Below are 21,993 nucleotides of genomic sequence, written 5' to 3'. Positions count from 1 at the left end.
ATGGCGTCAGGGGAAACTAAAGGTTTTAACAGCTGGGTAGGGGGCAGCTCTGAATTATGGACTCTGGCCATACACCTCTTCCCCTGCCGAGCCCCCCTGGGCCAGGCTGCGGGGAGAGCTCCAGCAGCTGTACCACAGCAGGGAAGTCCCCTTAAGAATTTCCTGGGGCCCACTTCCAGACCCTTTAAAGCCCCTTTATGCCGCTCGTTGGTGGAACTGCAAATTGGTCTCGTCAGCTGGATGTTACTGCCAAAACAATTGTTAATAACTGAACTGCCATCATTAGCATTATATTAAAAGGTAACAGTTTTCAGCGAGATGAACAAGGCAGGTAATGCGTCAGGCTCTCCGCGAAGCCTGGAAGACGGTGTGCATCGGTTATGCTTGGTTCTTGTTTGTAAGGCTTCACAACCCTTATTTTATGTAACCCACACACCTCCTGGGTGAGGTGTTCTGTCCCGGGCAGTGGCACTGAGACCACTTAGAGAGAGAGAGAGATTAATGAGTCTGCTCTACAGCCTTAGCTAACAGCCAGTGTATGTGGCCATAGACTCAGGATCACAGTTCTGAAGCAAGGCCTGAAGCTTCAGCAAATGCCACAGCTGCAGAATTGCGGAACACTCAGGGCTTTCTCCTATGTTGTTTTCTTCATGTGTGGCAGGACTCTGAGAGCAATAAACTCCCAACAGCCACCAAAGAGCCAAGCTATTACAAGTTTACTCATGTGTGGCGTGGTTTCTGGATGGACATCAGTTCCCCCTTTCCCTCTTTAACTTAAGCCAGTGTCACTGCATATGTCCAGCATGGCTTCCTGCTGGGGCCCAGAGCAGTGTAGGGAACTCTGCCCTTAGGCAACAAGCAGGCATAGCAATGGCTGGGTACCACCACCTCTACTGACAGGTGCTGGCTGTAAATCCTGAAGGCGACGCATGCAGCTGCAGCGATTGAGCCAAGGCAGTTGGAGTGAGATTTCATGACTGTGAGGTACCGAGCACTCACCTTTCCTGTTGCATCACCTCTCCAATTTGCACAGACCATGGTCTGTGTTTCCTTACTCATACCCCCTCTACTTTAGTACTTTCAAACCAGCTTTTGTTGTAGCATCAGAGGAAGCACAAAAAAGCAGCTAAACATTGTACAGAAAACTTGACAGAGGCAAGGCACACAATGGAGCAAAGAGATGACGCTCGTGGTTTGAAATCTGCCAACCTCCCACATTGCCTGCAAAATCGCAGGTACATAGCACATGACCAGGGCAAGGAAAATCCCTCCCACAGGACAGGTTTGTGAGGGATCAAACTGCTGTCTGGCTGCCCCCTGCCATGCTGGGGCAAACATGCAGTTCTAGTGATAAATCTGACTCTGGGATGTTTTTGCTGTTTTCTTCTGCCACATTTCCCCTTCTGCTTACAGAAGCTATCCATGTTTTCAGCCAGGGTTTATTCACTTGTAGCTCATCTTCTGATGTAAATGATGTCACCATGCTGCATGTGTCACACCACAAACATTGTTTGGCTGTGGATGGTGCTGCCACAGGCACAGTGTTCTGACTGCCCACTGCAGGCTCAGATAGAAGAGTGGGCTGTAAGGTTATTGAGGCAGAGATGCTTTGTTCTGTGAATGTACAGCACCTAGCACAGTCACTGGTCCATAACTGAGCTCCTAAGCATTGCCACAGGACAAACAAGAAGAAGTATGAGCTGGGAAGGAGAATGTGTATCTGAACGCAAAATAATAGCAGGGGAACACACACAAAATTACCAGCCAATGGCTTTTTAAATACAGTATTGTTTGCACAGGGAATCCAGAGTTGACCCCCTTTGTGCACTGAGGTTATCTGCCACCCAGATTAAGAGAGAGATCCCTACCAACAGGGCTGGCTTTAGGAAGTGCAGGGCCTGATTCAAATAGTTTCGATAAGGCCCCGGCAGGGATGACTCACCCGGCGGCACTCCAAGTCTTCGCTCCCGGTCTTCTGCGGCACTGAAGGACCCACTGCCAAAATGCTGCCAAAGACCCGGAGTGCTGCCAGGTGAGGAAAAATTAAAAAGGCACCTAAGTTAGGCGCTCTTCTTTAGGGCGTGGGAGCAGGGCCTGATTCGGGGGAATCAGCCTAAAGCCGGCCCTGCCTACCAAAGGTGAACTCCGAATACAGGAGCCAAAAGAGAGAGCTCGGAGACAGCTCCTGGCCTCTGGGTAGGAGAGAGAGGGGGAGAATACCTTGCCCTGGGCCAGGTGCATGTGAAGGAGGTGGGCCTGTGTGTGTGGCCTAGGCAGTGAGCAGCTGCCAAGTGACATTTGATCCCCTCCCGTGAATTAGTGTGAGAACTGAGGAAGATCGAGGGGCAGATTGCACAGCCTCAAAACCACCAGTTCTAATAGACTGAGCCCCGGTCTACTGTACAGAATCCCCTGAGTGAGGCAGTTCTGCCAACTGAACTCCCGGTGTAGACAGCACTATGGCATGGTGCGTGGAGGTGGAGTATGGACAAGCCCTGAGAAGGATTGATGGGTCTGGGCTCAGTTAACTTTACATCAATGAGGCAGACTTAACGGAGCATGGATGATCTGAAGCTGCCTCATGAGTTTCGTTCTGCTTCAGCGGGTGAGTCTGAGTTTGGAGACAGACCAGATTTATATAACTTGGCACCCTCCATTGCAGTTGTGTCCCCACATGAAAACATTGCATTGTGAGCTGATGACAACATCCGCTCCTGACTGCACAGCAACGCAGCTTCAGTATGTGGAGACAGAGGTGGGTCAGGCTGTAGGGTGTGCAAGACCAACCTCATGGGGGGACAGAGCCAAAATCCAAAAGCTAGCCCATGCTCACCTGTTCCATGTGCCCTCACAGCTGATCTATTGCTGGGTAGGGTAGCCTGATATCACAAGGCGCAGAAACATGATTAATCCCCTGAAGGTTGTGGGTAACAAGTAAAAATCTAATCTTTTCAAGGGAGATAATGTCCTGTTTGTCCAATGAGTTTGGGGATGGGCTGCTGGGGTTTAGTTTGTCAGGTGGGTCTGTTTGTTCTCAGCTTTCTGTGACCTGTCTGTCTGCTGTCCTGGCCTTCACTGATTGTCTGTACATCTCAGAGCTGCTGGTCAGATGTCGCTGTGACAAATGTCACCACTGAAATAAACAGTTTATGCTAAGAAAGTGTGGAGATGGGGGTGACTGAGGCACATCTGATAGTCAGAACGAGAAGGAAAGCATCTTGCAGCATTTGAATATTGACCCCTATTCTGACATTGTCTGCATAGCAACAGAAAATAGCATCCTCCTTTACATTAGCAAAAGGATTGTATGTAGCTTATGTCCAGATAAACATACTGCAGAAATATGGCTGTGAGTTCTGTAATTCCTCCATCTCCGCTATTACTGTACTTTATGTCTAGACAGCAACTAGGAGCGCGCTTCCCCGCATGGACAGACAGACACAGGAGCTCTGTTCCAGCTAGCGAACTAAAAATAGCAGTGTGGCTGAGGCAACACAGGTGATGGCTTGGGCTAGCCCCAGAGTACAATCTTACCTGATGTCTAGCCTGAGACCCTGTGCTGCTGTGGCCACTCTGCTATTTTTAGCATGACATATCTGTTGTCCTGTGCTGGGATGCACACTCCCAGCTGGTGTGTAGACGCACCCTGAATTATGTTAAACTTCTGAGGCACTAAATCAGGGCCCTGACCTATTATGCTTATTGTGACATGACGAAGTCATGACCCTTTTCACATTGCCAACCTCGTTGCCCTGGCCACAGTCCCTCCCTAAATTCCCCTTCTCACTGCATATGCTTTTCTGACTCTGTTGCTGTCACTAACCTGTTGTGTAGTGTTTCTGCATGTTGTTAACCAGCTGCTCCCCTCCATCCCAGAGCTGGCTGTATTTCAGTGGGTGGGTGAACTGATGGTTCTATGCAGATGTGTATTTACATCTATTCGTACACAAAAAAATGTGTATCCGTTAAGGTTGGTCTACACATAATAGATTTAACAGAATCTCAGCAGCAAAACAATGAAAAGTTAAGCCATCTAAGAGCATGTACGCTGTGTTGCTCCAGCTAGAGACAGATTTCACTAAGAGTGTAACCACCATACACCACAGACCACACGTCGCAGCTTTAACTCTTCCCCTTCTCCCCCTGAGAGATACAAGACTTCCAGTATCCCCTTCCCCAAACTCCCCCTGCTCCCATAAGGGCTAAGGTTCCATTGTGTGGGCTGCAACAAACAGGAGAATGGAAAGCCCCCAGTTCTCCCCAGACTGGGATCACCTTGCACATGGCAATCCTGAGCAAGTGTGGTGCCAACAAAATCAGCTCCTTGCAATTCCCATGTAGGGGATATGGCCAGCGCAGGGCAAACTCTGGCAGTCATTGACCAGAGTAAAGTCCCTTGGAGAACATAACCACCTGGGGTATACTGGTGCAGCCCCATGTGCTGAGGTCGAGGTTGGTGCAGATCAGTCCAGATAATCAGGGATCTTTAACTGGCTCCCTGACATCACCTTGTGCAAAAACAGATCTTGGCACAGGACAGAATCTGGACCTATGTCCCCAACCACTTTATAGAATTTAATAATACATAGAAGAGAGGAGGGTTATATAAGATTGTACTACAAGGTTTATAGTATAAGATTGTATTTCATATGAGAGTTGAAAAGGGACAGAGAGTTGAGGTGAGAGAGTCTAACAACTTGCTTGTGTTGTGTTTAGATTCTGTTCATAAGCAAACAATAGTCAGGCTGGATGTAGGTTCCAGCATGATTCTGCTGTGTAGAAGGACAGGGCCTAACTCACTGTGAAGGAGAACATGCTGAAATCCACTTCAGTGTGCGAAAAACACCTATAACCCTCTGCCACTGGTACCAACAATTGAGGCAGTATGGGACAGCTGCCCAGATTTTCCAGAATGCCCTAATGCAAACACAATTGTACAGCCTGCTAAGTTTGGATAAACCAGTGATGTTGACACACTATTGTGCAGGGGAAATTGTAACTCTGTGGATGAACTAAAGCTGTAATCATAACAGATGAGCACGTCAGCATGGTTATGTCTATAGTGTAGATGGGACCAACCAATGTGAGTTTCATAAAGAGGAGGAGGAACCGTGACAGGACACTGGCATAACTATGAAGCAGTGATCCACTGAGGTCTAGGAGTATGATGAAGAAGGAGACTTCCTCAGTGGAAATAAAGAGTTTAACTACATGCATGAAAACACACTCCCAGCTATAGCCAGGGTGAAACCCCAATTGCAAAGAGTAGAGGATAGTGTTATGCGAGAGGTGATGGGAGAGGGCTAGTTTTGCAAGCATGCTGAGAAACATAATGCCTGTAAATTAGAGAGAACATCAGAGTCAAGGGAGGGATTTTTAAGAAGGGGTGAGCAGTGTCAGATCTCAAAGTTTGATATTTCTCTCACAAACGAAGAGCGTCTGTGTGTGAATGGGGGGGTGGGAAGACCATCTCTGTTAAAGACTGAATAACCCCCTACTTTGCCTTCCCACCACCAGATTGCCATTGCCATCCTTCCAAGTAGACTTGGCAAAACTTGCCTCTTAAGTCTGTCACAATTGCTCCATAAGCAGCTAGGAGGGTTGCTGCTGAGTGAGGCAGCAGAGTCCATCTAAGGGACAGAGTCAGGCTGTCTTGGTAACCTCTGCCGGTTCAGAGAGAAACTGGGAAACAAACCGGTCCCAGAATGCTATTTTAGGATGCTGCACTATTGGAGGCAAGATCTGTCAGGTCAGACATAAAAACAAGGTCCTGATCACTAGTCATTAAAGATCTCTCAGTATTTTTACTGGGGTGCTGGCCCCAGTAAGATGGTCAAATTCCTATGTGGATAATTATATTCTGCCTCTCTCTATAACATTAACCCCGTAGCTTCAGTTGGATACAGTGTTCTTCACTTCCTGTCTTGCACTGCTGTATGGTGTTCCTGTGCGTAGCTAAACAGCTGCCGCCTTCCACCTGAGAGGTGACTGCATTTCAGTGGGGAGGTAAAGTGAATTTTGTAAACAACGTTTGTAAAGCACTCTGTGATCATTCCAGATTAAAGTAATTATAGAAACAGAATGGATAATTACTAATAGTAACAGTTAATTATAAATTCAGTATTAACAAACAAACAATACTCTGAAGGCAAAGGGAGCGATCTGTGATAAATTCTACTTGGAAAATAAACTGCAGTGCTGTATTTACAGGAGGATCAGAATATTCTTGCTCCCGGAATTATTCATTTGGTAGCACAAGTAAAACATTATCAGACATTTCAATTATATTTAGTAAAGATGATTGTAAATCATTTTGACTCGAGTGATTATTTTCTTCATTTTTATTTCCCCTGGGACTTACTGGGTGGCCTCCTGCAGCTCTCTCCATTTCTCCTCCCACTTCACATTCCCTCCTGCCCTCATCCTTGAGTTACCCCTGCCCCCAAAACCAGTCTTCTGCCTGACAAGGAATATTCCCGTGGGAGTCTATCAGCAATGGATCAAGGGTTTATAAATGTACAAGCTGCAGGCGATGACTTAGAGGTCCAGCTCTCTGGTTTTTATACACTTAGGGGTGATCTACTGTTGCCCTGCCCTTTATGGAGTCATTTACAGCAATGCCAAGTGAGTCCTGTGTTTACATCCACTCAGCAGTGGCGTAAATGCCTATGTACAGTGCAGGGCAATGATTAGTTTGGCCTTCAGGGCCTGGTTCAGTACTAACTGAAACTAGTTTTACACCACTGTGACTTCACTGATTTCAATTATCTTAAGCCTTGTCTACATTGGGGATTTCAGTGACCAGCCACTGTTGTAGTTGCACCAGAAACTCCTAGTGTAGACAGGGTGACTAACTGCATGGGGGGAGGGATAGCTCAGTGGTTTGAGCATTGGCCTGCTAAACCCAGGGTTGTGAGTTCAGCCCTTGAGGGGGCCACTTAGGGATCTAGGGCAAAAATCAGTACTTGGTTCTGCTAGTAAAGGCAGGGGCTAGACTTGATGACCTTTCAAGGTCCCTTCCAGTTCTAGGAGTTTGGTATATCTCCAATTATTATTATTTTTATTTATTATTATACTAGTGTAGCTTGCCAGGTTCAAGTAGGGGTACATTTTTATAGGTGTAAATCATGCCTATAGAAGCTACCTGCCTACAATAGGGTCTTCACTGTTACATGCGTGGCTGAAATTCCCTGTGCAGACAAAGCCTCATTCCTAATTTACTGTGCACAGAACAATTGGACCCTTAAATACCCAGTAAATCTAGGGAGGGTCAGTTGAACCCTTTATTCTTCCAACAGGGAGTTCAATGCAGTTTATTGCACTAAAGGTATTTGGATGAGCCCTTAGAAACCAGGCTTCCATCTGATTGCTGTCATTACCTACTTTTTTTTGTGAGCAGAGGCTTTTGACCCGTGCCAAAATTTCTCCCTCCCTCCACTCTTATGGAGGATGCTGCTACCTCTACCCTGAAAATGGCTGTATGTCAGTGGTGCTGTGTATACCTACTTTGTAAAGTTCTTTGGGCTCCTTTGATATGAATGATCCTGTGTTGTTTTCAATATTGTATATATCTGAATAAATGTAAAGTATTATCCCTCCAAGCTGCTTTTATGCACCAGAGAGACAAGGTGGGTGAGGTAATATCTTTTATTGGACCAACTTCTGTTGGTGAGACAACCTTTCAAGTTACACAGAGCTCTTCTTCGTTTATGCCCCTGAGGCATACGGGCTTGTGAGATTTGCTCTAAAGCCTTAGGACAAAAGGCAAGTGCTATTTGAATAGGCCTTTGAATGTCCTTATGGATCAACAAAGCTCACCTGCCAAGCAGACAGGAATCTTTACAAAAGAATCTGAATGCCCCTGGGCAGGCCCCTTATGGGTGGCTCCCCAGGGGAGTGAGCTACTCATTGCTAGTATTCTGAGCACAGGCAGAATGAGCAGCAAGCAATTCCCAAAAATACCCACATGCCCTTGGCTTAGCTTCCTTCTTTTGTCTGTTACAGCCCAAAGAACAGGGTGCGTCCCAGCCCTTCTCATGAGAGGGCTCTGCCCACAGCACTGTAAAAAATGCTCCCTTCACTGGCCTGAGAAGCTTTCACAGCCTGCACAATGGGAACTCCCATGGAAGTCGATGGTGGTTATGTGTGTCTTGTGTGCTGAGACAATAGGGCTGGAGGGGGGGGCACAAATGAAAACAGAAGAAAGCTTTTTCTCATGTCAGGCTCTTTGGGTGATCCCCTCGGATTGGATCACCCTGGATTACTACTTGGGGTGGTTTGGACTGAGCTCTCATCCACCATTTATCATCTGCAGTCAAAACACCACAGCCTGCAAGTCCTCTTCTCTGCATGCTCATTGAAAGTGTTTGTAGGGCTGCTGACTGGTCTCCTCTGCCAGCCCAGGCAGCAGTGGCACTAGAACCCATTTTTACAGTGGGGGGGTCCTAAAAGCCAGTGGTCCCCAAACTTTTTACCTGGCACCCCCCCTTACCCCATCTATGCCTCCTCTCCCCAGATCCAGACCAAGACTGGGCCATGGCTGGGGAAGGGGGGCAGGATGTGATAGAGGGGTTGAGGCTGGGACAACAGCTGTGGGTGGGAGCACAGCCCCAAGGGGTGGGTCCTGTGGCAGCCAGGATCCTGTGTGTGGGACCAGGGGGCAGAGTCCCAGAGTCCCAGGCAGGGGTCCAGCAGCAGCTGGGACCACACATGGAGGACCCTGCATGTGGGACCAGGGGCCAGGACCCCACACAAAATCTGGAGGTGCTGCAGCACTCCTCACACCTATAGTTCCCATGCCTCTGCCAATAAGGATCAAACACCACCACCCAAACTCTGTTCAGGCCCTTCCTTCAGTGCACAGTTACAAAGTGATACAAACAAATCTATTCCCCTGACCAAGGCAGGCTGCAGAGGCCTCCAGGCCTTTCCCCTTCCATCATTCCCCCCTCCTGCAACTCCAGGACCCAACCACAAATGACTACTTACTTCCCATAGCCCTCCTTCAGTTAAGATTTTTCAGCCCTTTATAGGAATCAGCTGACCCTTTCCTAGCCCAAACTGATAATCCCCTCTACCAGGCCCAAACACCTGTCCTTAAAGAGGTTCTGTCTCCAAACAGAGCTGACTGGTCCCAGGACACTAGAAGGGCAGAAGTTACAATATTGTACCAGGGTAGAAGATGGAAACAGAGATGGGAGAGGTCATCTATGAGCAGGGTTAGATAAGACAGGATTTGTCACATGAGGACCTGGCAGTCTAAGGAAGCACGACAGCAATGGGTTGTTGAGAAATCAAGTATCTGTCCAAGGGGCTAAGAGTACAAAATCAAGGGGCCCCTCAGAGTTCTGGGGGGACAGTCTGTTTGAGGCATAAATGTCAAGGCATTGTGGGTGGGGGGCCTGAAAGCAAGAATCTGCATACTGGTATTTTAGGCCTCAACTATTTTGCTAGATCTGGGCTACTTTAGTTGTAATTCACTCTTATATTAGGTCAGGACGGTAATCCATCTCCAGCTATTGCAGCAATGGATTAAATGGATGGGATCTCTGATATATTTTTTTATTAATAATACAAATACTTACACTGATTTTTATAGTATTACAAGGCACCACATCACAGTGACATCTAGGTACACTGTGCACCAGTTAAAAAGAACCAAGCAACATAATGAGAATGGGGAACATACACTCTGTGACCCTCTGCAGCAACTAACTCTGTGGTCACAGCGAGCAGACAGCATCCAGAAGATTAAATGTCTGGGATATTAAGTGCAAGTTTTTGGGATCAAACCTATGAGGTGGTGAGCACCTCCTGGAAGATGTGGAGTGCCCTCAACTCATGAATTTCAGCAAAAGATGAGGGCTCTTGGCAACATGTGGGAGGTATGTGGTACAACTACATCATCTGGGAGGTACTGGGCCATTAAATGTGGGAAGGAAATAAAATGAGGACCTGATGATATTCAAATCCAAAGCAAGGCTGTTTGTCTGAAAACATCGTATTCATCTCCTCTCAAGGAATTTTTTAAAACCTGTTTTGTTTTGTTTCCCCAGGTCTCGGTGAGTCAAACATCTTAAGATTGGAAATCCTGAGCTGATGAGAGGAACAATTAAAAGGTGACTATTGCATGGCATTTTTATTGTCTTTAATCCATCCTGCGATATCCCAAAGATATACATAGTCTCAGAGATAAGTGATCCAAAATGACCTGCAGTTGAGGGAGCAGAACAGTATATTACCAAACATTCATCAAATGTGTATGGAAAATAAATGTAAATGTATTTATAAACTGAATTTATTTTTGGGCCCTTCTCTATTGAAGTTCTTATGATTCCTCTATTTTTCCCAATTTAACCCCCTATTTTGCACTTTAGAGTCTCAGAGACCAGTCATCACTATCATCTTCCTTCCTACTGAGCTCATCAATCTCTCTACAATATCACCTGACATTTTATAACACCTTTCATTGCTGAAGCACTTTGGTCAAGATTTTTAAAAATGCCTAATAATTTTGGATGCCTCAGTTCTGGGTTGTCCAGTCTGAGGCACCTTGAAGGGTCCTGATTTGGAAAGTGCTAAGTACGCAGCCGCTAAACATCAAGCCCCTTTAATGTGCCTCTAGTTGGGCATCCAAAAACCTAGGCACCACAAATCACTAGTCACATCTGAAAATCTTGGACTTTATGCACCACAAATACAAAGGTGATTTTATCCTCCACTGTAATGCAGCTGATTCTAGGGTGGAACATGACAACTGTTAAATAGTACAGAACTCTATAATCATTATTTATGGGTTTATAATGTCCAAAAGTGTGCTAGATGCCTTGCAGTGCTGATACAAAGACAAGGCCCAAAGACCTTATATCTAATAGACCCTGCATAGCACTTTAAGACGAGCAGTGAAGAAGACTATAGCCAATTCAAACTTCAGAGAGAATTTTAAAAAGGCAAAGAGTCATTACCCAATTTGGAAGATGATCGTGACCATGGGATTAAGGATTCAATCCTGCAAGGTTCTAAGTGCTCTGGCTCCAATACAGCAAAACTCTTAAGTATGTGGCTAACTTTAAGACAGTGAGTAGTACCATTGACTTGAATATGTCAGTTGACTTGAATCAATATTTATCACTTGAAGCTTAAAATTGAAAACCCAAAATTTAGTATGTGGACACAAGTGTGTGGTTAATTAGCTGTCTTTATTCAACAACTTCCAATTTAAGCCCACCATCAAGTGGCTGTGCAACCCCATAGCCCAGCCATTTTACTCTCTATACCTCAAAGCTCCCATAGCATTGCATATAGTGCATATATCATGCCAGCTGACCAGCTGGACTACTCTTGAACAAATGTAAAGTATTTTTAATTGTAAGACTTAGAAAGATAATACTTTACACTTCCGTAGTAACTCTTCATTGTTGAGGATCTCAAATTGTTTGACAAACAATAAGTTAAGCCTCACAGTATCTGTGGGAGACCAATAAGAAGTATTATCCCCATTTGACAGCGGAGAAAACAAAAAGCATGGAGAGGTTAAGCGACTCACCCACAATCACACACTGAGTCAGTGGTAGGGCCAGGGAAAAAAAATCCCAACCCCCTAGTCATAGGCCTGGTCTACCCTTAAAATTAAGGTTGACAGCTATAGTGTTACGAGGTGTGAAAAATCCACATCACTGAGTGCTGTGGCTATTCTGACTTAATCCCCAGTGTAGTTGATGGAAAAATGTATCCATTGACCTAGATATCATTGCTCGGGAGGTGGTGTTCCTACAGCAACAGAAACAACCCCTTTTGTCACTGTAAACTGCATTTACACTGTGGGATTATGCCATCATAACTACAGGGCTGTAGCTGTTTCTAGAGTCTCCATAGTGTATACATGACCATATGCTCTGAGCATTAGACCCTGCTTCTTCTGCTTTAGCAGTGCTGGTGATTCAATAGGTGGCACTCTTCTCTCTGAGTCAGTACTGAAACAGTGATCCAGATCACTTCAGAAGAGATGTCACATTGATGTCCTGCCTGCTTGTAGGCACTAAAGATCCCACAGTGTTTTTAATTCATGAGTAGCAGTGTTAGTGCCAGAATCCTGGACAGATTCCAATTTAGGTAATCACATTCTGTCTCCCTAAAAATTCTGCCTGCAGCTTCTGTTAGATATAATATTCATTTTCACTCCCTTTCCTAGGTGGATTTATAATGTTGCTCTTAAAGAATTGCTGCGTTCCATCCAGAAATGGCAACACCTCATATCTGGCAGATAATTTCAATACCTTGTGCCACACTTATTTAATTTGAAAAATATGGCTCATAACATACTTTACAATTGCCTAGTGCTTTTTCATTTTAGATTTCAGAGCACTTTACAAAAATGGGTAAGTTTTATTATCACCCATTTTACAGTTGGCCTTTATACAGAGATCTGAACAAATTTGTTTGAGAATCACCATGGCCTCTAGTAGATCAGAGCTGGCTCTCCTCCATTTCTGATCAGATGTCTGCTCCGAGCTCTATCATATGTGTTCTATATAACTATTCATATGTCACATACTCTCTATTCCTTAAGCAATCTGAAAACTGGACTTGTGTACACTCTCCCTAGGCCAAGGGATTGTATTTTGGTGCATAATGCCTGCGGGGGAGCTATTTTAACAAGAACTGGGAATTTCCTTTCAGTGTCGCAAAGTAGCCATGACTGGCTCAGAGACTCTTGCAGAAAATATTTGCTGTTACCAGGTTTTTTTCTTCATCAGCTTCACTGACAGAGAATCATGTCAAGTTCTCAAACAGCAGCAGCTTCTTAAATATTTTACTATGCCAGTCTTTGAAAAACTGCCTCTTGCGGGATGATCCAAGTTCCAAATCTATCCAAGTTTAAAGAGTTCTAGTGCAGTGTGATTTTGTTGGATAGAGAGAAGGACACTAAGAAACACTGAACCCTTTGTAAAAAATACTCTTAAAAAAAAATTTCAGGCTTTTTATTACTTACTTTAAGTAAAATTATCAGCAAATGCTCCAGTTGTTAATGAAATTTAACCCTACAAATTTGAAAGCTTAAGAACTTTGGTTTATTTTATTTACAATAATGTAATGGGAGTGTGGTTGCAACATTAGCTATGGAGAAGCTATTGCCGCTCCATAATAAAACAACATGTAACTGTAGAGCCAAGATGGAATCCTGGTCCTTCCACTCCAAAAACATAGGCCTTCAAACACTTGTGGTTAAATGAAAATCTCTGTTAACTATCATATATAGAAATACCATTATGTTCTTTCTGGGCTCCAGCCAGCCAAGGGGGCAATGATCTCACCTTATTCCACCTTGGTTGATCCTTGTGCCCATACAGAGTTCTATTAATTTCCCTGGGGTTCTGTGAAGATACAGGGGTTTATCTAGGCGGACGCTATCATAGGATCAGAGCGATAGCTCCAGTTCAGCAAAACACTTATGCATGCACTAACCTTTAAGCATGTCCCTGAGTGCTTTAATTTTGGTTTGGAAAGTTACCAGACTTACTCTGAAGGAATTTACTCAGAATTACTCAGGGAATGTTTTTGCAAACGCTGAAGAAAATGTGTACAGGACTCCCTAGTTTAAGGCCCCAGTTCTGGAACACACATGGACTTAACTTTAAGCATGTGACTAGTCCCACTGAACTCAATGAGGTGACTGGCATGCATAAAGTTAAGCATGTGCATAAGGATTTGTAGCAACCGAGCCAAAAAATTATGGTAACTTTAACTTTTTATGGCAATTGTTTCTTTGTCTCTCTCTGGCTTAATATGTGTTTTACTCTCCTCTTCAAACATTCAATATAATTTGATTTTTAACAAATAAACTTTCCCTATAAAGTTTGCAACCCAAACATTGTAGCACAGTGCTAGTGGAATCAGGAAATGAAATAACTGGAAACATTGTAACTGACTGTCCAATTTGACAGATATGCACAGACTAAGGCTCCTATTCTGCAAGTTCAACTCAACAAGACTACAGACATGTTAAGTGTACATCTATAAGGATTTGCAGGATTCTGGCTTAAATAAAGTGCTTTCCTACTGACAAGTCAATGAGATGTTTAACATTTTTTCAGTTTTTAATAAGGTGTTTTTCTAGTAATCCAGGTAAGGACTATTTGTTTGACTATTGTTCATGGTTAACCTGACAATGTTTCTTTAACACTGACCTGAATAATGTAGAAGCTTGTGTAGTAAAACAGGGATGAGGGGATAATACATCAAATATAACAGTATGCGGTGTTGGTTCCAAAGGTGGGTGAGGTTATATAACAAAAGTTGGTTCAATAAAAGATCTTATCTCACCCACCTTGTCCCTCTGTCAAACACAATAAGCAGACATACTTTGTTGTTGCATTTTTTGTATTGCACAGCAGGAATCTCACTGGGTTTAAGAATGTCTATTCTGTCTGTTCAGTAGCTTCAGATATTACTATAAACCCCCAAGGTAAGGGGAGACGTCACCAAACTGAGTCCACAGCAGATTAAACTCAGATGTCATATGAGTAAGGGGGAGGAGGTGGGAGGGCAGCCTTAAATCAACCTATATCAACTGCTGAAAGCCCTGACTGACACAAGGGGGCCTCAATGAGAGCGACGGTAGCCTTGGAAAATGAACTTTTGGCAACTCCACCTAGCCAATGAGATTAACTAGGAGGCAGGGCTCTTCCCCCCACCACCCCCTTCCCTTCTGTGTGTGCAAAGACTAGGTTGAGCTCTGGTGTAAGTGGAGCTGCCGCGCGCTGCCATCTCCTCTGTCTCTCTCTGCCCGTGCTCCGCTGTAGCTGTGCTTCAGCAGGGAGCTCTCGAGACCGCCTGGGAGTGCGAGCTGTGGCAGCAGCAGAGGAGGAAAAACAAAAGCAGACGAAAGGACACGCACAACCATGGATCATTATGACTCTCAGCAAACCAATGACTACATGCAGCCGGAGGAGGACTGGGACAGGGACATGCTTTTGGATCCAGCCTGGGAAAAACAGCAGAGAAAGGTAACACCCCCCCTTTCACCCTCACCTCACCCCTTTCTCTCCCCCCCCCCAAGCATCCTAGTAAAGATTCTGGAGCAAGGGGTGGGTTGGTATTAGTAGAGGCTGCAGTAGCTCCATTAGAGAGGAGTGTTGTATTACAGGCAGTTAGCAGGATGGGGGTGGGGAAAAGGTTTCCTTGGATTTGCGGGAGACTAGTTGTGTATTGGGGGTCTGCGTGGCTACCTTCGCACGTTCAGTCCCCTCCCTGTTGAACGCTGGGGGTATTTTCCACGTTTGCGGAGGGTCCAGGACAGAGAGCAGGTTTGATTGATAGCTGGGCAGGTTTCCTGTTGGGAGCCGGATCCCTGCATCACCCTCTCGTTGTATTTAATTAAATAATGGAGCCTCGTCTGAGGAAGGGTTGGGGGTGGGACGAGCTGCAACATCAACCTAATTATGGATTTGTATATGTATAGCCGCCTATTTCCTCCTCCTTCCGATTTTTCCCATCTGGTCAGAGGTTGCAGTGGCCCCTGGAGCTGTACTCGCCTGCCCAGCTTTGCACAGGACCTGTTGAGATGCAGAGCTTGAATCCTGTAGCAAATAGATCGCCCCACGCCCGTCTTTTAATTCGATCTACAGCAGTGATTTTAACTGAATTTAAACCAAGGTTTTATCTGGTGGCTCACAGATCCCCGTGGAAACAGCGTTTGGAGATTGTGTATTAAACGCCTCTGGAGGGCTTGTGTGATTTAAAGAAACAACGTGTAACAGACACACATTAAGCTGTTGTCTTTCCTACCTGTGTGTGTGGGAGGTGGCTGGGCGCTGAAGTAGTGCGACCTGTGAGGGGCGGTGGATAGGCGAAGAAATGGTGCCGTTTTAGTGCCCAGTGTAGCAGCGCAGAAGTTCCTTTCCCCCCTAAAGCAACAGATGTTTTCCCTGTCAGCGCCAGGAGCCAGGCAGACGGGAGCCCTAGCTCAGTCTCCTCCCATTTCGCAATGCAATTTACCAGGCTACACTCCTCACTTTCTGGTTTTCTTAAATGGTGACGGGACTGCATTTGGCTTGTCCTGCTGTGCGTGCTATTAGGGGCCGCCTAACTGCTCCTCAGGAAGCTGTTGAAGAGATGAGTTGGGCGGCTGCTGGTGCCCTGGGGGAAGGAAGGGCTGTGCAGGTACATGTGTGTCTGCTACGAAGTGTCCCTTCCATTGCAAAGCACTCCACGCGTCTGCGTTGCCCCCAGAGAACAATGGCACACAAAGGAACGCTTAGATGGAGGCAGCAGACGCTGATTAAGGAGGAAATCAGAATGGGAATGTAAAATTGGCTTGTTCCCAGGGTGCACGCTCCTTCAGCTGGAGATGACCCCTCTACGCTAGACCTGCCTCCCCGCTGTACAGGGAAACAGGAGCACTACAGCTATTTAGGAGATCAGATTGACTGACTGACCAGCGATCTGTTGTTAGTAAATTACCTCTTGCATTCCCACCACCTTATTCTCCCTTTTTGAATGGTCCCCAATTCCATGTGATCACAAGCGGGATGATAGCTCACTTCTCATTTGAATGGTGTGGTTTAGGGTTGGGCTTGTGCAGAACTTATGTCCAAAAATGGTAACATTCATCCCTTTTTAAAACTGGGGGTGGGGGGGAGCTTAGGAGGAGTCCTAGCTGCTTCTTTTTCTCTTTTTAAGCCAAGGCATCCTGTATTAGATCACTCTGGAATCCTAATCCCTGAAACATTTCCCTTTTAGTCACTTCATCAGACAATAAAATTGAACTCTTTTTTTTTTTCTTTTTTCTTTTTTTAAAGCAGCATGGCAGGGCACCTCCTACAACTGTCAAAAGTCACTAGAGTGACTCACTTGTTAATTTTACGCTTGCAGTTTGTCCCACATCTTGCCAATTCTGAATAGAAAATCGAACTACTTTCCTGTCGCTCATAGTGGACATAGGTAGGGCCCTACCAAATTCACTGTCTGTTTTGGTCAATTTCACGGTCAAAGGATTTTAAAAATAATAAATTTTGTGATTTTAGCTATTTAAATCTGAAATTTCATGGTGGTGTAATTGTAGGGGTCCTGACCCAAAAAGGAGTTGTGGGAGTTGGAGGTCATAAGATTATTGTAGGGGGGGGTTGTGGTACTGCTACCCTTACTTCTGTGCTATTGCTGGTGGTGGCACTTCCTTCAGAGCTGGGCAGCTGGAGAGCGGTGGCTCCGCTGGCCAGGAGCCCAGCTCTGAAGGCAGCGCTGCTGCCAGCAGCAGCGCAAAAGTAAGGATGGCGTGGTATGATATTGCCACCCTTAATTCTGCACCACTGCCTGCAGAGCTGAGCTCTCAGTAGGCAGCTGCCACTCTGCAGCCACCCAGCTCTGAAGGCAGCAGTGCAGAAGTAAGGGTGCCAATACCACAACCCCTCTAAAATAACCTTGTGACCCCCCCCATGATCCCTCTTTGGATCAGGACCCCCAATTTGAGAAACGCTGGTCTCTCCCTTGAAATTGCTATAGTATAGGGTTAAAGCACACAAAAGACCAGATTTCATGGTGAGAGACCAGATTTCATGGTCCGTGAAACATTTTTCATGGCTGTGAATTTGGTAGGGCCCTAGACATAGGTGTTGGAGGCTGGTGGGAGTATATCTGGGATTTTAAAAATTGTGTTTGGCTCCCTTCATGAATTTGGGAGTAACTGTGTGTACCAATAAGAGGACTATTTGTTTTTCCGTGGCCCTCACCCCCAATACTTTAGTTCATAGTTAACTGAAATGGTGGGTTCAGAAAGATTTCCATTGGGGACTGATGAGTTAATTAGAAATGATAGCTATGGAGCGCCTGCCATTGGTTTCATAGCTTGAAAAGGATGCATGGAGAGGATAAAAGGCGTGAGACCTAAAGCATACAAACAAGAGTGCTTATTTGAGAACAGAGTTCATGGTAGGTAAGCTTATATGTCAACAGGGGGAAAGAGAAATTTTAATTCCCAGTCCATAGTGTGAGAATGCTAGATTGCTTATCTGAAGGATCAACTAGCAGTAGTTTCTTTCTTTGCTCCTGACTAATTTAAAAGAATTGTCTGACTATGCCATAAAGTTTAATTCTCACTCAGGTATTAGGATACTAAAGTTGGTAAGATCTAATGTGGCCTAGTGGAGCCTAGCAATTTCCTTTGCAGAGCAAGGTGATCAGTTTTGCTAATAGATACTTCTCTGAGGGGAGAGGTATATTATGTTTGTTACTTGTGGTTCATTGGGGTAAATATTAAGTGATTTCATAAAGAGTGTAACACTCTGACTTAGTTGTCAGCAGCAGGGATTGATCCCAGGCCTCTGGATCTAAAAGCATGTGACTCTGCTGCCTGAGCAAAAATCTTTTAGTCTTTTAGATCAAGGATGTAGCACACTCAAACCTCTATGTGGGCCAACCACTTAAAGGGGACAAAGAGTTACGCTATAAACATGGGTTACACGCAAGAGAAATGAGTGGCACAAGGGGAAATGGTCTGAGGAATTCGTGTATCTGTAGTAATCTACTATATTCTATTGAAACTGAGCCTGGACCAGGGAATTTGGAATATTGTACGACATTCCTCCTCCTGTTGTGATAGAAGGGATGTAGATGTCTGTGTGTTTCTCTCTTTGGGGGATGGGGTTGTAGCATGGATCCCTTCCTCAAATGCTACATTACCAAAGAGATTCTCTTCGGCAGAGGGATGTAGGATCCTAATCTCATAGTGAGACACCATTCTGGTTCTGCACGTCCATATGCGGGGTCAAATGATGGGGGAGAAGTGGTATTCTCCCATGCTCTGCCCGCAAAATAAACTGTCTATGTGAATCACCAGATTGAGTAAAATGTGCAGATGTTCAAAATGTGACCTTGTGTGCTTCCTGGTGCCCCCTCAGTGGGACCTGAATATGCCCTTGCGCTCTTTGGGCTTGGCTCCTTCTTTATTAAGGGGGAGGTGGTGGTATTTCCCAAGTATCGCTCAATTGTGGCACCGAAGATTAACATCTGGGAGCAGAGCTAGAGTGCTAAATATAGCAGTGTGGCCATGGTGGCACAGGCTAGCCACTTGCGTAAATCCTGTCTGACTCCCTTACTATGTACTCCAGGTAGCTAGCCTGAGTCACTTCCCATGCTGCTGCAGCCACACTGCTATTTTTAGTATGCTAGCTTAAGCAGAGCTAGCATGGATATGTTGAGCCAAGCTGGGAATTACACCTTCCAGCTGCTGTGTAGATGTACCCAAAACGAGACTCTCAGTAAACTATGCAGATGTGATTTCCTTTCTACACAGCATGGCAGCACTTTAATGTGGCTGTGTAGTTGTGACTCCAGCGCTGGGAGAGCTGCTATAATAAAACCACCTCAAAACCACCTCCGAGAGGGGAATAGCTACCAGCGCTGGGAGCACTATCTACACTGCCACTTTGCAGCGCTGAAACTTGCATTGCTCAGGGTGGTGGTTTTTCACACCCTTGAGTGAAGAAAGTTTCAGCACTGTAAGTGGCAGTGTAGACAAGGCCTTACACAGGGAATGAAATAGTTCACAGTGTTGACATTAAATAATAATCACTGGGCATCTAAGTTTTCACCCCAGTGAGGTGAATGGGGCAGTTCACACCTGCTTTGCAGACTCATGTCTGGACCAGATATGCTTGGTTCACATTTCAGACATTTTTTTTCACAACCACAGTAGCTGCTGCTGCTTTTATAGCAAGCCAAGACTGGAGAGCAAAGAGAGTAGATTCAGAGAAGAGCCTGTATAGTACATGAGTGCACACCAGCTGTTTCTGGGTTATATGTGTTTGTATATATATAATTTTTGTTTTATATATAATTCTGTTTGTATAATCCGCTTTTAGAACTTACTGTCACTGTTTCAGTGTTTCTTTTCCATTATGTGAATAGTGCTGATAGTGCCCTTTTTTTGATGGCATGAAGGAAGAGATGCTTCCATCTTAACACTTCCAAGCAGAAGGGCTACTCTGAAATTGTGTAAGACTGAGGGAATCTGAGAATAAACATTTGAGAATAAACAGCCATTCTCAGTAGTGCTCTATAGCAGTGGGTCTCAACCTTTTCAGACTACTGTACCCCTTTCAGGAGTCAGATTTGTTTTGTGTACCCCCAAGTTTCACCTCACTTAAAAACAACTTGCTTACAAAATCAGACATAAAAATACAAAAGGGTCACGGGGTGCTATTACTGAAAAATTGCTTACTTTATCATTTTAACCATATTCCAATTGATGTATTTTATAATGATATAAATATTGTACTTACTTTTCAGCATATAGTATACAGAGCAATATAAACAAGTCGTATGAAATTTTAGTTTGTACTGACTGTTCTTTTTATGTAGTTTTACAACAGTAAAACTAGGCAAATATCTAGATGAGTGGATGAGCCCACTGGAAGACCTCTACGTGCCCCCAGGGGTACACGTACCCCTGGTTGAGAACCACTGCTGTATAGGCCAAACTAGGCCCTGGGTGGTAACTGTGCAATCCCATTGTCTTCAGTGGATTTGCACAGTTATAACTAATTGTAAACAGTTCTGTTGACACACAAAAGGACTGGAATCTCTCTGCTGCGCTGCTCAGCAGAGCTAATGCAGGAGTAAAAAAATAGTAAGAATTTAGATCTGCTGACTTTCAGTAACTGACTCTGAATGCTCAGCAGATCTGCACCCAATGTGCAAGGAGATATTTATACAGAGTTAGTTTTCAGGTAGTTTTCACACATTCTGTGTGGTTGTATTTCTCCTTCTGTACAATGAGATTGATGCAGTGTTCTTCACAGGTGAGTAGTGAGATTGGGATCCATGTCTCCTATAAATCACTTTGAGATCTGTGGAGGAAAAGCCTCTAAAAGTCCTTATGAATGATAGCTGGAAGATGCCTCCGCTCCCTCACATCTTCTTATCCTCTCATTTCAGACTCCATTGAGTAACTAGCTCCCTGCAGGAGCTTGCTAGGTGAGGAGCAGGAAGTTGTCAATTTAGAATGCAGAGGGCATTGCCACTGCTTGGAAAAAACAGCTTTTCCAGCTGCATAGCTTTTCTGTGAGAGGCTTTTTGGGCTGTCATGTTTTCAGAAAGGTTTTTAAGAGGCTTTCAAGAGCTCATCTCAGCAGTGATATTCACTTAAGGAGTGGAAAATAATGAACAGGACTAATTCTGCTCAATCTGACCTTTAATAAGCTTCTTCAGGGCCCATTTGTACAACAGCGGGGGTCTCTTGTGGGGATTAAATCTCTTTCCCTTGCAATATCGGATGACTCTTGGTGAAATCTTTCAGTTAGAAGAAACTACCATCTATTATACTCTTCCCCATTATTCTCAAGAAAATACAGTAAATGGGCTTCTAAAAAACACTTGCTAAGGCCTAACAGACTGATACTACTACTTCTCATTGTTACCTAGTGAAACTTTTTGAAAGCCACTGTCAGAAAATCACTCTCAAAATGTTCTCATCACTGCAGGTTGTTTGGCACATTTTATAAGACTACATAGATTTCCCATTATTGCCTTCCTGTGGGCATTTACTAGTTTTGAAATACACCTCTACCCTGATATAACACTGTCCTTGGGAGCCAAAAAATCTTTGTGTGTTATAGGTGAAACTGTGTTTTATTGAACTTGCTTCGATTCGCTGGAGCGTCAGGCCTTCCCCTCCCCCCCCCCCGCTCTGCTTTACCGTGTTATATTGGGTCCTGTTACCTCGGGGTAGAGGTGTACTAGCCAATTTGTTGTTCCAGTTGTAAAAGCCGCCATGAAATAGAACTTCACAGCCCACAAGAAATTTCTGCCTCTTGATCAGAAAAATCTGAGGCCTTGATCCAGCTCTCATAGGTCAATCAGGAGACACCGACTGACTTCAGTGAGGGCTGGAGTGAATAGGTGAGCTCCCTGCAGATCAGCAAGCTTGGGCTCCGTCTGACTTGTGATGGAAGCAAAGTCCACAGCTGAAAACAACCAACCCCTAGTGAGAAAACCAGC

At 44.9% G+C, this 21,993-nt stretch overlaps 1 protein-coding gene across 5 annotated transcripts in view; it reads left to right on the top strand.

Annotated features, from left to right (window-relative positions):
• The first annotated feature begins 14,703 nt into the window (after positions 1-14,703).
• Positions 14,704-21,993, top strand: part of ACTN1 (actinin alpha 1) — a 143,306-nt gene continuing 136,016 nt past the window's right edge. For 3 of the 5 annotated variants that reach the window (XM_050953476.1, XM_050953475.1, XM_050953473.1), the window contains exon 1: positions 14,704-15,005. In XM_050953476.1, the coding sequence (XP_050809433.1) occupies positions 14,901-15,005 (105 nt within the window). In that variant the 5' untranslated portion in view covers positions 14,704-14,900. The remainder of the gene's footprint in view (positions 15,006-21,993) is intronic. The other 2 variants (XM_050953472.1, XM_050953471.1) reach the window with 1 other exon arrangement.

This window comes from Gopherus flavomarginatus, chromosome 5 (assembly GCF_025201925.1).
Source record: "Gopherus flavomarginatus isolate rGopFla2 chromosome 5, rGopFla2.mat.asm, whole genome shotgun sequence".
Lineage (NCBI taxonomy): Eukaryota > Metazoa > Chordata > Testudines > Testudinidae > Gopherus > Gopherus flavomarginatus.
Note: the sequence above shows the minus strand (reverse complement) of the source record. Positions and strands in the feature narration are given on the sequence as shown.